A 14747-nucleotide genomic window follows, 5' to 3' on the forward strand; every position below is an offset into this window, starting at 1 on the left:
ACTGTAACCCACCAATTTATTGCTTATTTATTAACATATTCTACATCTTTTTTTATCATCTCAGACTCTCGAATGTTATTACTGGCAGCACTTAGACCCTGCAAATCCAAAGTAAGGGAGTTTTGGTGCTCAGCTGAGCGACAAACTACACTGTAACCTGCGACACCCTCTCCTTTATATGCTGACTTGCCAACTCTCATCTTTATGCTCTTCCTCAGATAATTTGCTTGCAGTCAAGGCTCCCAAGAATATTATCTCCCATGAAGTATAAACTATGTTGATTTATCATCTATTCCAAACGTCCAAGAAAATGAAAAATATACGTCTGATCTATTTCCAGCTTCTATTATTTTCTAAAATTAAACATATTGTTACAAGGCCAAAACTTCCAAAGTCAAAATCATTCTAGGATGTTCCCTCTGTAAGCTTGTATCACTACATCAGCCATCGACATGCCTCAATGCAAGAGCTGAGCTTTTCTGACGACAGTGATGGCAGTGAGAACAGGATTTAAGTGAATCGAGCTAAGGGGCAAAAGTCTTCTTCAGGAAGAGGTGCATCCAAAGGCCTGGATGCGTCGGGCCACATCGAGAGGGCTGTAAACCGGAGGAAAGCCGCGAGTAATATTCCCACCAGTAACAACATTGTCCGCCATTCCCACCATGTACTACAGAGCATAAGATCTTGAATTAGGACAAGAAAATAAGGAAGTTTAATTTTCATGACAAACGAAAAAGTAGAGGATGAAAGCAATAAAAAGATACCACCACAACAAGTTTAAAAAAATTTAGATAAAGCACCAAGATGTGCACCAGAAAGGAAGATCCAACATTAATCCAGACAAACAGCAGTTGAAGATAATGGTGTGACAAGTGTGATTCTTCATAAACTGTACTAGTTTTACCCAATAAAACGTTTACTCTTCATTCATGGCATTGCTTTAGCCTTTAATGTGGTCAAACAGCTCCACATTAGACATGATCTTTCAGCCAACTCAAGCTAGGACCACTCCAGCATGAGATGCCAATGAAAGCTAGTGGCTTAAACTTTAAATCGATAACGGAGTATTAAATTCTAGTACATTTTTGAAGAACCTTTCTCAATCTTTTTTTGCATGGTTTGAGTTTTTGTGCTTGTAAGCAGCTGAACTCAATTTCTAAAGATGTAAATCTAATTTAGTGGAACTTATTATAACTTAGATAATATTGTAGGACCTGACCAGTACACTTGTGTAGGAAATCTATCTACTTGCAAAACTAGACACTGAAAGCATATTATAAGGTGAAGATTGCCAGCATAATGTCATAGTATTCAACCATTTTTCTGGCAAAGCAGAAGGAACCTAAAATTAATATGCAAGTGAAAGGCAAATTCCTTTGCTGTATCTGTCGAGTACAGTAGATAAACAACCGGAAAACAAAAAGAAAAAAGGAGATAAACTCATTGCTGATTGATAATTTCAGTACCTTCTTGATGGACGCTCAAAATTCCATCGAACCACCTGATAACTTCCAAAATTTTCAGGAAGCTGAACACGATGTTCAGATAAAAAAGATACTATATCCTGCATATTAGTATTTTTGCTGTAAGTTGGAAAGGTAAAAATGTTAACCTTTGGAAAGACGCCAGATAGAAATGTTACCATCACTGTTGTATCAGAAAAGAAACCAGAAGATGCAGCTGGAAAAATCGCCAATCTCAGCATGGTACTCTTTCCCTTGCTTGCAATATTTATTAAATTAACCTGTAAACAAATAACTTCCACTGTTGAACAATACAGAGATTATGAAATAAATACTATAATATCTTGCAGATCTATGACAAAATAGAGACAGTCCCAATGACATCTCGAAGACTATAACAAGACTAGTATCTGCCTGATGACCCAAACATAAGCACTTTTACCTCGTAATCTCTACAATGGCCAAGTTGTAAATCCCAAAAGGTTGGGCTTTTCCCAAAATACAAAACAGAAAAGTTCAACCTCACCTGATTTATATCAACTTGTAACTCATGTGCGATAAGCTCCTCTAATTCCTTTGCATGGGGCAATAGTTCAGCATATGCAATGTTCAAAATCATGTCGAAGGTAATGACCCCACTTTCGAACAGATCTGAGAAAAGCAAAAAAATCAAGACAAATCCTACATTATTTACTCTCAGAAATAAATCCATTTTTCAGCATATCCTATTTGACTTCAATTCTAAAGCCAACGATCAACTTGAATCTACAAATACTAGAAAATAGTTGTCTTCAAGTTGTTTGCAGGTAGGCAGTTAATTACCTGGTAGAACAGGAGTTGGTGAGTCATTCACTCTTGAATTTGTAAAATCTAAAACTCCAGGTGTAGGGCCTCCACCACTATGCAATCTCTCCCATAATACAGAACAGTTAGTCTTCCAAAAACCAATTCTTTCATTCTGACGGTCATAAGTTACCAGAGTGTTGCGAAAAATAATACCTGCCAGGAGAAACAACTAATATGGGAAGTTTTCAGATGAAGTATCATTTACCATAACAGAGCTTGCAACTATGTTAAAAGATGAAACATTGACATAAGCAAATCCTATTCTGTGGGTCCTATGAATATGGTATCATACCCCCCAAAATTGCCGTCAGATCTTTTTCATTCTGAAAGACTCCCAAGCAGTAAGCACCACTAACCTTCGAATGCTTTATTTTGGAAATACATAAAGAATAAAGAAAAAACACATTAGTTAACCAAAGTAATTATTAATAGAACATTAGCAAATAGTACAATAACAACTAAGCAATAGCCAGGACAATGTCCACCTGTTACATTGGTAAATTTATAATGAATTTAGAGCCACCTTTACCCGAAACAAGTAGTTTTCTGGTGAAAGCGACAGCTTTTCTCCATTACCAAATACCATATCAACCACTGGGAAGGTCTTTGAGAGCTCAGAGACATCACTGGGAACAGTTCCAAGGAGGTTTTCAATTAAAGGCATTCAAAAGTTAGTCATAAACTTGTAAGAATGAGGAATTTCCAGATATAATATCGCTACAATACCTTCCAGCACCAGAAAAGCAGATGTCACTGTAATTTGGATCGGGTCCAAGTATTCGCTTTAGAGAATGTAAGTTGCTCAAGATCTGTGAGATGTGAGAACATTATTTCAAGACAAATCCAGTTAAAAGGTGACAAATTCTAACTGGCATTAGCACCAAGTTAAAAGCTATCAATAAAAAAATACAACATTTCAATAAAGCTTTCTTTAAGTTAAAAAACTGCACTTTTGTTTTGCAAGTAGTAGTCAAAATGGAAAAAAGATGAAAAGAAAAGCTTTGACACATTATTGAAAAAGTGACAAAGTGTAGTTCTGTAAATTTTGACACTAATATTTAATATTTGATATTTTAACGCTCAATATCTTCATTAGCAAGAAACCCCAAAAGATAAGTTCCAATATCAGATCCTATGCAAATGTATATAGGAACTTTCTACTATCAGAAAAACCAGGAAAGCCAGCAACTCATGACATGTTAACATACAACAGTATCTTGTAATTCAAAATTCTATTGGATAATGGGAAAATAGAATACAATTATCATAGGTTCAAAGTTCAAAGATCCTACTAGTTGCAATTAAACCTGTCCAAAATTCATAATTGATATTTGTTGAAACAAAACACATAACATAAAAAGGCAGAAAGGAATCTTACAGCATCTCTAAATGCCATAAATGCTTCTTCTGGTAGATATGCATATGTGGTTCCACTATCCAAGATTGTGCCATCCTTGCTATTGAATAGTCTTGGATCAAGATGCAGTAGTTTACCATCCACATGTATTTCCTCCAGCTCAATATTGTAGTATGGGCTGTTGCCATCCCAGGACAAGTAAATCTGAGAAATATGTCAAATGCACATGCAGAGAAACAAAACTTGATCATTCCAATAAACAAAATATTTGTTGTACCTGCGAATAGGATCTGATCGGGAAAAAACCATGTCAGGAGGTGGAGTTATCTCACCAAGGACCATGGCACCTCCATCAACATCCATCCCACCATAGCATAAAGAAAATGAATCAGTAACAACACCCTTGTCAGCAAGTTGGTCCATTATGCTGAGCTCTCCACGGCCCAGCCCAATTATTCCATCAGCATGTTGATTGAACAAATTACCAGTTTCAGAATTTGCACAGCCAAAAACAGCACGCTGAGGTTTAAGTTCACTTTCTTTTCCAAATGATATAAGGTCCTCACCAAGCACACCACTGCTAGAGCTCATTTCAGTATATTGGCTCTCATAAACACACTGCTTTTGCTCCTTGTCACAGGTACAATCATCATTGCATTTCACAGGCTCATATGTGCTTGACAAATCAGGTTCAAATCTCAAATTCTAGACATCAACAGTGTGAATCAAGGTGAGAAGCCATATAAAACTACTCATCCATAACATATATCTTCAGTTATCAGGACATTCAAAGATACAATATAGCAAACCAATGGACATCTAGATACATTCACCACATCAAACCAATAAATGGAAGAAGAGCAATAAATTACCTTAATGAATCTGAAGCATAGAAATAAGACAACAGTAATTTATCTTCTACAATTTTTTTATATCGGTGCACCTTATTCAAGTGTAAAATAACCTGAGCTGTCAACAATCATACTTGACTATTATATGCTAAGTACATGAAGAGGAAGTCTAACAGCCCAGCATCTGAAAAAGAATTCAGAACTGAAATGGTAACCGGCAAATGTGTGATTCTTTCCATTCACTAGTTGGAGAAGAATGTCACACATAACAAATCACTGGTAATTGCATTAATTAAATCTAAGATAAGCTTTTGGGGGGACTCAAAGAACATGAATACAGGCAGAAGAGGACAAAATGAGTGAAGCAGCATGTAGGAATTCTGTAGTTTTAAATGCTTTTATATTGTGAATATATAATAACAAAATAATCCGTTTATGTTGTCATTGTGGTACACTGTACTTATTCTCTAAATCATCCAACTTCTGGTTAAAAATTCAAATTCATGATCCTTCAATGCCAGATCATAACCTATCTTCATTGTATGATCTTATACTATGACATATAACGTAGATTTCCCTGCTAACTTGCATAACAGGTTTTCAGAGTCCACTCATTTTGATGGGAAATGACTTGGAACAGCAAACAAATAGCCACATCATGCTGGATTCACAAAACAAGGTTTAGTCATTTAGGAATAACAGCAGAACTGTCCAAAGATTCTTTTACAATTATTTCCCTAGCTACTAAAATTTTCATAGAACACTTAACAAAATGTATTCATGGTTCTTAGTGGTCAATAGTGTAGATAATTCCACAATACTAGTAAATATAAAAGCAGTTTGCTCCAGTACTATGATTATGTTGGTTTAGTGTTTCGTTGTCTATGCCAACCACACTAGCTAATATCCATGTTATAACAAAGTTGTAACAAAAAAACTCAAGTATAATCAGTCTGCTTTACCAAAAAATCTAGTCAGTTAGCTGTGTTCCTTCGGTCTACATCAATAGAGGCCTTCTCAATTACTAACAAGGGTGGCAGGTAAGTGGACCTTGAAAAACGCAGTATCTTCAGTAAGAACAAATCCATCGATCGTGCAACCTATTTACTTATCAATCCAAAAAAGAGCTCTGGTTGCCTTGCATTATAACTCGGTATCGGGCAATGTGTTTATTTCTGTTTGGAACAAAAGAAAGAGAAGAAAAAGAAAAGTGATTTCAGTTCCATCAAGACAGAAGAAATACCTGATGATGATTCCCACATTGCTCGCACGTGGAGCAAGGAACGTAAGTGACCGTGCTCCCAGAATCCACGATCAAGGAAAATTCTTGAGGCGGTGTTCCGATAAAGAGCTTTGTAGTGTAATACCTAAAGATACGCATAAACATTAATCGATTAGCAAAAAGAAGCTATCTTGAAGAACGAAACTTAATCATCCCAGAGAGACCCGCGACGCTAAATCCATTAGCGTAGGTAAAAAATAATTGGAAGAAATTTCGAATCTAAGACAAGAGATCAACGGACGGAGAAAGGAAAAGAGAGGCGGGGCGCACCCATTGGTGACGTAATCATCGTAGAGCCTCATGCTTGCTCTGGCAGTGACCTGCTCGCCTAGCAAGCGTCTCGCCAAGACGGATCGGCGGGTGGAGTTCGAGCGGGAGCAAACAAGCGGCAGCACCAAGTTCGGCTTGCCGCCATGCGTGGCGAGGGCACGGAGGGAGGGTTCCGGAGTTCTAGCGGCGTCCGCGAAGAGGAAGAGGAGGAAGATGAAGGAGGAGGCGGCGGCAACCCAATCACTGGCTCGCGCCATGGAGATCGGGGAAAGGACTCCGCTCGAGAAGGCCGCGGTGCAGGTGCCAGTGGGAGGTGGGGATTGCCGGCGAGAGAGGGGGGAAGGAAACGGGAAGAAGGGGAAAACTTCGCCGCGAGTTCCTGAGGGCGCCTTTTATAGTTTGCTTCGACTTGGTATACTCCCTAGACAACTATCAACTAGCACCGGTGGGGCCCATGGACTTTAACCGACGTGGGAATATGGCCTTTCCGTGAACGGCATTGATCGAAACAAGCTGCGGACGAGATTGGAAGAGAGTAGATACCATTTTGCGAATCACGGAGCAACCACGTCTTCCACGACAGCCTTTGGATGTCGCATCCGACGGTGGATGAAACCCAGCAGGATCATTCACACCTGGTTCTTCTTAAACTCTTGTAGAAGCGGAAGCGGAAGCGGAAGCGGGGATAGAAGTTAGTTGGCGTAATGTGACGGGAACCTCCGCATGAATCCATCAAAGCGATGGAGGAAGTCAACAGTGTTCCACAAATCTGACCATTGCAATTCGTACATGTAATTTGAATCACGGTGATGTGATAGACTTCTCAAAATTGTATACAAAATCCACGAGTTCTCTTCATACTTAAAAATTGAATTCGGAATCGATTTATAACTGATAGAAGATTTTGGGGTTGAAAGGAGAATTTATATATATAATTTTTGTGCAACATTATTTATAAGATAAAAATATATAAAAATAGATGAGATTTCATAAATCAAGAGATATCAAATCTTTTTTATATAATAAAAATATCACAAACTCCATTATAAAGGGATATTATATCATTTTACTTTGATAGCATTCATATTATAAATATGAAGTTTTTCATGTATATATCTTTGTTCGTTAGGGATAACATAACACATTGTATAAGAAATAAAAATTATCATATAAAAATTTTATGTTAAAATTAAAATCAAGTATCGTAAATAAAAGAAATTATATACCTTTTAAATATGATAATTAATAGGTATCTCCGATATTGTGAAATAATGCATTGTGATCTACACCATACATTTGCACTATATAACGATATGCATGCATCATAAATCTACACAAAAACTAGATTCTTATTTTTTTTTCTATTTTTAGGAACACAATAATTGTTAGAGTAGCGATCTATCGAAATATGAGAGAAGAAATCTCTATGATAATATAATTCTTAGAAGATCATGCCTATACAAATAACCAAGAGAAGGGTCTGAATAAAAAATTTTGAAAAGTTTCTTTCATCAAAATTATCTCATAATGTATACTAACATAAGTAGATTTTCTCATAATGTATACTAACTATAATTAGAATTTAATTGAAATCTCAACATATCTTAACCAATTAATTAGGGTCATAAAATATAAAATTCTCCTTTGTCTATTGATTGATAAGATTAAAAAAAATTAAAAATAAAATAAATAAAATAAATTTATTTAAAAATAAATTTATTTAATTATATTATAAAAATTTAAAAATCATTTATATTCGTATAAATAAAAATAATAATACTACATTAAATTTGACTAAAAATATGAATTATAGCAGTTATGTATCATTAGTGTCGTGCTTGCTTTTATGTAATACAATACCGTTAATCTTTTCTAATGTAATCCAAAATGACCCTTATAATTTATCTTGTTAAAATAATTATGTTATAACATTCAACCATTAACATAATATATAATTATATTATAACATTCTATCATTAACATAACAAGATAAAGATCTTGTTAAGATAATATATAATCATGTTATATATATATATATATATATATATATATATATAAACCAATTAGTTAGATCATAAAATCTAACATATTAGCCTAAAAATAATCATCAAATTTAGAATTAAAAAATATAAAATTATATTATGATATTTTACCAAAACTTATGTGGCAACATGATATTATACTAATTGAAATGATGGCTCATTTATCTAACTAGATACAAATTGAATAGATGTGACATGACTCACTCATCATAAGAATTCCTAACAATATGATTCTAATTAAATGCACTTGAAAAGGATGAATATCAAAATCATAAAATCTAAATATTTCTTATTTAAGTTCACATCATACAAATGAGTTCTACTCACACTTAAAATCTGAATTTTGAATCAATTTATACTTGATAGAAGATTTTAAGGTTGAAGGAAGAATTATATATATAATTTTTGTGTGGCTGCATCTCAACCTTATTTATGAGGTAAAAAATAAACAACTAATATCAAATCCCTTTTATGTAATAAAAATATGATAAACTCCATCATAAAGAGAGATTATGTCCCTTTTACTTTAATAGCATTTATATTACAAAGATGATGTATGTATCCCTAGTCATTAGGAGAGTATATAGCAATTGGGCTAAGTACCATCATCAATATATATAAGGTTGAAGGAAGATTATGAGGTGAAAAATAAACAAAAATATATGAGATTTCATAAATAAACAAATATCAAATCTTTTTTTATATAATAAAAATATTATAAACTCCATCATAAAGAGATATTTTGTCCCTTTTACTCTAAAAGCATTCAAATCACAAACGTGACATTTTTTATAAAGGTATCTATATTCATTGACGGGTAAGCATAGCACATTGGGCTAAGTATCATCATCAAATTTAGAATTAAAAAAATCAAAATTAGATTGTGATATCTTATCAAGACTTTTATGTCAGTGATATGTCGCCATGATATTGTACTAATGATGGCTCATTTTTCTTATTAGATATAAATTGAATAAATGTGACATGATCCACTTATCCTGATTGATAAAGATGTCTAATAATATGATGATTTTAATTAAATATATTAGGAAAGGATCAATATTAAGATCATAAATCTAAACAATTCTTATTTAGGCATACATCATGTACATAAGTTCTACTTATACTTAAAGTTTGAATTCTAAATTGATTGAAAATAGAATTTTATATATAATTTTTGTGTGTCTCCATCTCAACCTTATTTATGAGGTGAAAAATAAACAACTAATATCAAATCACTTTTATGTAATAAAAATATGACAAACTTTAATAGCATTTATATTACAAACATGATAATGTATCACTAGTCATCAGGAGTAGCATAGTAATTGAGCTAAGTATTATCATCAAATTTAGAAGTAAAAAAATTAGATTATGATATTTTATCAAAACTTCTAGTGATATGTCACCATGATATTGTATTAATGATTGTTTATTTGTCTTGCTAGATACAAATTAAATAAGTGTGACATGACCCACTTGACAAAGATTCATAACGATAAGATTTTAATCGAATACATTAGAAAACTATCAATATCAAGATGAGAAAATCTAAATATTTCTTATTTAGGCTTATATTATACATGATAAAAGATTTTAAGGTTGGAAAGAAAATTTTATATACAATTTTTGTGTGTCTATATCTCAACCTTATTCATGAGGTGAAAAATAAATAAAATTAGATGAGATTTCATAAATCAATAGATATCAAATCCTAATAAAAATATGCCAAACTCTATTGTAAAGGGATATTACATCCCTTTTACTTTAATATCATTCATATTACAAACATCAAATTTTAAAATTTTTGATGTATGTATCTTTGTTCATTGTGGGATAGCATAGCACATTGGGCTAAGTATCATTATCAAATTTAAAATTAAAAAAATAAAATTAGATTGTGATATTTTACCAAAACTTTGTGATAGTGATGTATGAACGATATTATACTAATGCTATTATACCCCTCTTCCATGATGTATTATTAGAATGTGACAATCGATCATACCTCATCTCCTAATCGTATATATTATATTTTTTATTTCACAATATAAATATTTTAAATTATATTTAGTACTTCTAAGATATTTAGATTTATTCTTAAGCATTTGAATCATGTCCTATTTACCTCATATTAATTTAATATGGGACTCATTACATCCTAACTAAAACCATCACCTCGCACTAATTATCACAATGATTCAACAGATAGCATGATGAAGACATTTGTTGGATGCTAAATTAGGGTTGAAAATAGAATTACATAGAGGAGATACTTGAAAATTAAAAACTTATAATTATTTATAAAAAGATAAAATAATTTGTAAGCCAAAATTCTATATAATCATGAAACTTATTTTAATATTTGAACATACAACTATTTCAACTATTAGCATGTATAAAAACATGATAGGACTAAGTATAAATACTGAGGATGATGGTGGGCAGAGAAACACGACATGAATGCAGCTTGGAACAGATATTATATCCTCTTTCTTCTTGCTCTTCTTCTCTGTTATGTCTTTCGTCGTCTGGGTCTTCGTAAGCTCCCATGGGGCCTCCTTCCCCTTCTCATCATTGGCCATCTCCATTTGACACGAGATCATCCCCACCACCCTCTAGCCCACTTCTGTGCTAGTTATGGACCTGTCCACCTCCTCTGTTTCGGTTCTTGCCTTGTCCTCGTCGTCGCCTCCGCCTCTGCCATGAAGGAGTGCTTCACAACCAGCGATATTTGCTTCTCCAACCGTCCCCTCCTCCTCTCTAGCCAACACTTCAACTACAACGGTACCACCTTCGCGGTAGTCCCCTATGACTCTCGCTGGCGCAGCCTTCACCGCATTGCCACCCTTCGTCTACTCTGAGATATAAAGAGAAATAACTTTTGTATATAAATAAATACTAGCATATGCAGCAGAATTAAATGAACTCATAATCAAATAGAACACTAAGATATACATGAAAAACCCTTCCAATGTGAAGGGTAAAAATCATGGGGCAAACTAGAGATAATCCACTATGAGAATAATGAATATACAAATCTCAATCTTTTGTCTTAAACCCTAGCAACAATTATAAGAGAATAACTGGGATACAAGGATCACGTCATTGTTCACAATATTTAAAACCTCCCCAAGTAATCACAGCAAGAGTCTACTGTAGATTTGATCTAACCTAAGATGAGAACACTACTAGATGATTGAGAACGGTCTCTCTGCGTTATCTTTGTTTTCTTTCCTTTCTTTCTCTTATTTTTCTACTTTTTTCTTCTCCTTTTTTCTACTGCGAAGATCTCTTTGTTGCTGCCCTCTTATAGCCTTTTTCTACCTCTAAAATGCAGCCACCCACACCCCCTAATGTTAATTAGGGTTAGGTTAAGAGGGGGTGAGATGTGGGTTGATAAAGCCCACATTGGGCTGAATATGGGCTGTCAACCCAACAACCTCCCTCTTCAACTCATAAGGGAGGTTGTCCCATGACTCCTCAATGTGAAGCCATGCCGACTAGTTGTCAGCATATCTCCTGTCTTTCTTTTGGTAAAGTCTTTGCCAACATGTCTACTCCGTTGTCATCTGTGTGAATTTTCTAAAGCTGCAACTACTTCTCTTCAAATACATTTCGAATCTAATAGTATCTGACATCTATATGCTTTGACTTATAATGAAACATTGGGTTCTTACACAAATGTATGACACTCTAGCTATCACAATGCACCATATAATTTTTCTGTTTCAGCCCCAATTCTTATAAGAATTCTTTCATCCATAAAATTTCTTTGTATACCTCTGTAGCAGCAATATATTCTGCTTCTGTGGTGGAGTAATACACCTTTGTAACCTGGATTGCCATGACACAGCTCCCCCTGCAAAAGTAAGAACATAATCTGAAGTAAACTTCCTCGTATCTATATCTCTTGTCATATCTGCATCTGTGTAACTTGTCAACATATGTGGTCCACCTCTAAAGCTTAAACAAACCTTAGAGCTCCCTCTGAGATATCTAAAAATCCACTTCACTACTACCCAGTGCTCTTTGCCTGAATTTGAAAGAAATCTGCTAGTAACACCAACTGCACATGCGATATATGGCCTTGTACATGCCATTGCATATATTAAACTTCCAACTACTGAAGCATAAGGAACCTTTTGCATTTTCTCTTTCTTCTCATCACTTGATGGACTCTGTTTTGAGCACAACTTGAAGTGACATGCAAGAGGAGAACCAACTGGTTTTGCTCATACTAAATATTTCCAATACCTTCTCGATGTATTTCTCTGACAACCAATTCTTCTTATTTTTCCTGTCACGGGAAATCTACATACCCAGTATTTGCTTTGCTGGCCTCATGTCCTTTATTGTAAAAGACTCATTCAATTCCTTCTTCAATTTGTCAATTTTAGACATATCTTTCGAAAGAATAAGCATCTTATCAACATAAAGTAAGAGAATAATAAAATCCTTACCAAACCATTTGATGTACATATAATGATTTGAATTCGTTCTTTTGTATTTATTTTCTGTCATAAATGAATCAAACTTTCTGTATCATTGTCTTGGAGCTTGCTTTAGCCCATACAAACTCTTCTTCAATTTGCAAACAAAGTTCTCTTTATCTTTGACTTTGAAGCCTTCTGGTTGCTCCATATAAATTTTCTCCTCCAAATCCCCATAAAGGAAAGTGGTCTTCATATCTAACTGTTCAACCTCCAAGTCCTGACTAGCAGCAATACCAAGAGCAACACGAATCGAAGACATTTTAACAACAGGAGAAAAAATCTCTTCAAAGCCAATACCTTTCTTTTGACCAAAGTCTTTCACAACCAATTTAGCTTTGTACTTTGGTTGAGAATAATATTCTTGAGTCTTCAACCTGAAAACACACTTGTTCTTCAAGGCCTTCATTCCATTTGGTAGTAATACCAAATCATAAGTGTGGTCCTTCTGAAGAACATCCATCTCTTCTTGCATAGCAACTAACAACTTCTCTTTCTGCTCACTTTCAACTACTTCTTAGTAACTCTTTGGTTCACCTACATCAGTAAGCATCACATACTCATATGTAGAGTATCTTTTGGAAGGTTGACGTTGTCTAGAAGATCTTCTCAACTGAGGTTCTACGGGAAGTTGCTCTCCAACTTCTTCTTGCTCAACATGTCCTACAAATATATCAACATCAGGCTCTACACCATCTTCCTACACATCTCCCTCATCACCCTGATATACTGGAGAAGTAATTGTGTTACAATCTGTTAATCCTTCTATAGAAGTATTGGCTGGTGCCTTCTTCTTCAAATCTTCAAAAGTTTGATCCTCAAAGAAGACTACGTCTCTGCTTCTAAACACTTTATGCTTTTCTGGATCCCAAAGCCTGTAACCAAAATGATCATGTGAGTAGTCAAGAAAAATACATTCTTTAGTTTTACCATCCAGCTTGGACGTCTCATTGTCTAGAATATGTGCAAATGCATGACAACCAAACACTCTCAAATGCCTGTAGGAAACATCTTTCCCTGACCATACATGCTTTGCAACATCACCATCTAGGACTGTACATGATGATAAGTTGATCACATCAACTGTAGTCCTCAAAGCCTCATCCCAAAATCTTTTGGGTAGCTTGGCCTGTGAAAGCATATATCTGATCTTTTCCATGATGGTGCAGTTCATCCTCTCTGCAATTACATTGTGCTAAGGTGTACCAGGAACTGTCATCTCATGTTGGATCCCATGTGATCTACAATATTCATTAAATAATCATGTATACTTACCACTATTATCTGATCTTATGTATTTCAATTGTCTTTTTGTCTCTCTTTCGACCCTGGTATGAAACTCTTTGAAGACATTAATAACTTGATCTTTGGTCTTTAAAGCATAGGCCCAAACTTTCCTAGAAAAATCATCTATAAAAGTGACAAAATAAAGTGCACCACTTATACTAAGAACATCAAAAGATCCACCAGGAGTTTTTATCCCCAAAAGATCACATACATCTGTATAAACACGGTCTAAGACATGCATTTTTCTAGACAAAGTAGAATTAGCAAATGAAACTCTATGTTATTTACCAGCCAAACAATCAATACAAGGGTTCAGATGTATACCTTTGAGGTCTGGCAATATCTCTCTCTTGGAAAGAGCTTGTAGCCCCTTCTCGCTCATGTGTCCTAGTCGCCTATGCCATAACTCCATACTGAAGTCTTTTTCTGTAGCATTTAACTGCTCACCATAAGCTTTAGCCTGTAACATGTACAAAATATGATATTTCTTTCCATTAGCTATAATAAGAGAACCCTTACTGAGCTTCCATTGCCCTATGTGAAATCTGTTATCATAGTTTCATCATATAGCCTTCCAATTGAAATTAAATTCAGCCTCAAATCAACCACATGCCTCACATCCTTAAGCACCAACTTGCAGCCAAGGTTAGTCTTTAAATGAATATCACCCATGCATATAATGTTTGCTGTGTCATAGTTGTTCATCTTGACAACACCAAAATTTCTAGATCTGTATATAGCAAAAAACTCCCTCCGTGGTGTAGCATGATAAGAAGCACCTATGTCAATCACCCACTCAAGATTCTAACACAAAAAAAAAAAAAATCATCAGAAGGAGACAAAATCAAATAATTAC

General features: G+C 34.6%; 1 protein-coding gene across 1 annotated transcript; it reads right to left on the reverse strand.

Annotated features, from left to right (window-relative positions):
* Positions 1-333: 333 nt before the first annotated feature.
* Positions 334-6411, reverse strand: LOC135635566 (aspartic proteinase 36-like). The gene is made up of 12 exons (XM_065146718.1): positions 6070-6411; positions 5761-5884; positions 3944-4371; positions 3688-3844; positions 3036-3118; positions 2839-2935; positions 2602-2674; positions 2286-2462; positions 1990-2114; positions 1643-1744; positions 1467-1564; positions 334-667 (listed from the first exon to the last, which is right to left on the reverse strand). Exons 1-12 carry the CDS (start codon positions 6324-6326, stop codon positions 511-513), a joined length of 1878 nt encoding a protein of 625 aa, XP_065002790.1. The 5' UTR covers positions 6327-6411; the 3' UTR covers positions 334-510.
* Between the last annotated feature and the right edge of the window lie 8336 nt (positions 6412-14747).

This window comes from Musa acuminata, chromosome BXJ3-4 (genome assembly GCF_036884655.1).
Source record: "Musa acuminata AAA Group cultivar baxijiao chromosome BXJ3-4, Cavendish_Baxijiao_AAA, whole genome shotgun sequence".
Lineage (NCBI taxonomy): Eukaryota > Viridiplantae > Streptophyta > Magnoliopsida > Zingiberales > Musaceae > Musa > Musa acuminata.

Excerpts from the sequence above, each read along its gene's own strand:
- LOC135635566 (XM_065146718.1), bottom strand. The coding sequence starts at position 6,326 with ATGGCGCGAGCCAGTGATTGGGTTGCCGCCGCCTCCTCCTTCATCTTC. Across the intron at positions 5,885-6,069 it reads GATGATTACGTCACCAATGG|GTATTACACTACAAAGCTCT; the intron begins GTGCGCCCCGCC and ends GCGTATCTTTAG. Across the intron at positions 2,115-2,285 it reads ACCAACTCCTGTTCTACCAG|ATCTGTTCGAAAGTGGGGTC; the intron begins GTAATTAACTGC and ends TGCTTTTCTCAG.